The 3,561-nt window shown below is 32.3% G+C and overlaps 1 protein-coding gene across 1 annotated transcript; it reads right to left on the minus strand.

Annotated features, from left to right (window-relative positions):
- Nucleotides 1-1,554: 1,554 nt before the first annotated feature.
- Nucleotides 1,555-2,759, minus strand: LOC120181009 (transcription factor RAX2-like). The gene is made up of 3 exons (XM_039186259.1): nt 2,336-2,759; nt 2,113-2,242; nt 1,555-2,041 (listed from the first exon to the last, which is right to left on the minus strand). The coding sequence occupies exons 1-3, from the start codon at nt 2,469-2,471 to the stop codon at nt 1,555-1,557; spliced, it is 753 nt and encodes a 250-aa protein (XP_039042190.1). The 5' UTR covers nt 2,472-2,759.
- Nucleotides 2,760-3,561: the final 802 nt, after the last annotated feature.

The raw sequence follows: 3,561 nt of genomic DNA on the forward strand, positions 1-3,561 counted from the left end.
TGGTGCTGAAAGTTGATTGAGATTTGGATTAGGAAAAGGTTGTGGGTTTTGAGATATTGTTTGATATTGTGTTTGGTATTGGAAATGTGGTGAAACAGAATTTTCTTGGTGATGAAATTGTTGTGGAACCATGAAATTTTGAGGTTGATAACGTTGTACATTGTGAGCACCATAAACTAGGGCTGAATAACTTAGTTGATTACTACCCGTTACTGACCTAACTTCACTACTTCTAGGTTCAACAACATACAATGTAACATCATCTTGCGAAACACTAATGTAAGCAATGAATCGTTCAACATCTTCATTGTCGGTTAACAAATAAACTTTACATTTTCTCTGATAAGATAGCTTAAATCCACTCAGAGGCTCTAAATTCAATTTCTTTGAAACATGTAACATTATAGTTTCATAAGTTAACTTTTTTAATGACAGTTTTAGTTGAAGATTCATGGGTAAAGGCATATATTGTAAAACACCATTAACATTATCCCATGACCCTCCATAACACTAATCTATCCAAACATGATCAACATTAGATGATTTCATTCTACAAATTGTAAATTAATTTACTAAGCATACCTTTATTAAGTTGATAGTTGATAATTTGGGAGAGAAATCATTGAAAAATTATATAGAAATAAAATTATGTAAAAAAAAATTAGAGATGAGGAAAGATGTCGTTAGATATATGAACGGATTTCGCCAGAGAGAGTGAGAGATGGAGATGGAATGAGTTGCGATTTAGGGATTTAAGTTATGAGTTGCTGCTGATACGTAGTTTATATACCCAAAACATTTGTGTTGCGAAAATAAAAGCTGTTGCGAAATTAAAATCTATGTTGCGAATTCAGAAATCGAGTTGCCAAAACAAAATTCGTGTTGCGAATCAGAAAATCTTGTTGCGAAAAGGATACCTGTGTTGCGAATTTCTAAATCGCGTTGCTAAAAAGAAATTCGCGTTGCGAATTCAGAAATCGAGTTGCGAAAAAGAAATTCGCGTTGCGAATTCAGAAAATCGAGTTGCGAAAAAGAAATCGAGTTGCGAATTTGAAATTCCGTGTTGCGAATACCAAATTCGGGAATTTGGAAACTACGTTGTGAAATTGGAGTTCGCGTTGTGAAAAAGAAATTCGAGTTGTGAATTTCAAAACTGAGTTGCGAATTTAGAAACTGTGTTGCGAAATTGAAGTTCGTGTTGCGAATTTGAGATCGCGTTGCGAATTTACTGGTTATTTTCACAAATTCAAAAAAAATTAATTAAAATAATATATTATAAGTCATTTTCAATCACTGAAATTATTTTCTTTTAATAAATGGATTTACTTAGTTTTCAAGTTATTGATCCCTGAAAAGACGATGAATCCCCTAGTTTCCATGACATTTATGTTTTATTTCTAAACGTTGCAGTCAAAATCTAAGGCTACCTGCAAATTACACCATTTCCCAAAAAGAAATGCACAAAGTAAATTTGCAAAAAAAAAAAAAAAAATTCTAAATCTCTGAGCCCCTAACCCTTCAAATCCATCTGATTTACACACAGTCACAGTCAGATCAATAGTACAGGACTTTTCCATCTGCATTGTTTTCATAATAAATAAAGGTGTTACAACTACTGGTAGTACTAATTAGCTGCTTAATTTCCTCAATCCCATAATCTAATGGTGTTTCAGTTGACCATTCATAATCATGATTTGATGACATTATCAGCTTCTGGTTATCATCAGCAACTTCACTGTAGAAATTATTGTAACAGTGCTTCCCTATTTGTTGATTATGATCACCATTGCTGTACTCTAATTTTGAGAAGCTCGAGGAATATGATGGTTCAAAACATGAAAAAGATGTTGGTGGTGTGTGGTAAGTATTGTTGCTGCAATTGTAGAGTAATGTAGATGATGATGGTGAAGGTGAAATCTGATGGGGTTTCCTTGGAGACTGGGGAACCCTGCCAAGTAGTTTCTTCTTCAGCTTTGTGTTCCAGTAGTTCTTGATATCATTATCAGTTCTGCCTGGCAACTGAGCTGCTATAATTGACCACCTGTTGCAGCTCATGATGTGAGTGCATGGACAAAATCAGAGAAAAATAGACATTAATTTGGTGATAAATACCTGCTGCCAATGGTTGCAAAAAGAGTGCAGATGATCTTATCTTCATCATCAGAGAATTCTCCATGTTTGATATTAGGCCTGAGATAGTTAAGCCATCTTAATCTGCAACTTTTCCCACATCTCCTCAGACCTAAACACAAAAACCAAACACATTCAACATCACTAAACAACAACTACTGAAAAAACCCTTTAATTTACTGGGTTGATAACATATGAAACTCACCAGCTTTTTGTGGAAGAGTAATCCAGTTTCCTCCGGTTCCATTTTGCTCTATGTACTCCTTGAGCTTTGCATCTTCTTCGGGTGACCAAGGTCCTTTCTTCACATTAGCCTTGTCACAACAAGGTGCCCTTCCCATGATCTTTTAATTGTTTTGTTCAGAGCTTCTTTTTTAACTGTTAACACACAAGAAACTTTGTTGCAGAACTATGGTAGCTCTTCTTCTTTTTCTTTTCTTTTTTTCCGGAAAGAAAGACTTCGCTGCAAGTTAGTTTTGAGGGAGACATTAATATAGAAAGATATAGAAAACAGAAGTCAAAAGACGGGCCTTGTAATTTCAATCATCTCGTGTTACTGATTTGATGACAGAAGCTTCCATCATAAATTACTCGAGGCAAATGTGAGACCGTCCATCTTGCGGGAAAGAATCCAAAGTCTTCTGGATTTTATTCAGATTAAAAGATACATGAACCCATAAAATGATTTTTAGTAATAAAAGATGGTATATTTTTACCTTTATACGTATTCCTCTTTCATATTTATCAAAATAAATCAGATAAATATATTAATTAAGCGATAATTTTAGTATTTTTATTGGTCAAATATATCTCTTAAAATTATGTGGATAGTCAATATAAGACATAAATTATGAGACGAAAGAATTATTATTTTTCTTATAAATCTTGGATTCGAGCAATTGTTTCTGGGGACAGTGACAAAGTCACAACTTTGTGAGGGTGTGAAAATCCGAATTTTCTTCAGTTAGTTGTTTATTTTACGGACTGTGTCCACCATGAAATCTGAGTTTTCTTCAATTAGTTACTTATTTCACAGACCGTGTCCATAGTGAAATTTAGGTTTTCTTTAATTAATTACTTATTTTACGGACTTTACCCACCCTGAAATTTTATTTGTACCAATCCTATTTAAAAACTTTATGTTGTTAACATAAAAGTTTAAAGGATTTAAAGTCAAAAACAAAATCTATACAATAAAACTTTAAACCTGAAATAAATATAAGACAGAACTCACACACAAACATTCATTATGCATGGTTGAATTATTTAATTTTTTATAAATTACATAAAATTAAAATATCATAAAATAATAATATATAACCTAAAAATTATAGTCTATAATATATATAATAAAACAACATGAGTGGGAAGATTTTTAAATATTTTTATTTTGTTATTGTATTATTAAAATAATAATATTGGTGTTGTTAC

This window comes from Hibiscus syriacus, unplaced genomic scaffold (genome assembly GCF_006381635.1).
Source record: "Hibiscus syriacus cultivar Baekdansim isolate YM2019G1 unplaced genomic scaffold, ASM638163v2 tig00112505_pilon, whole genome shotgun sequence".
Taxonomy (NCBI): domain Eukaryota; kingdom Viridiplantae; phylum Streptophyta; class Magnoliopsida; order Malvales; family Malvaceae; genus Hibiscus; species Hibiscus syriacus.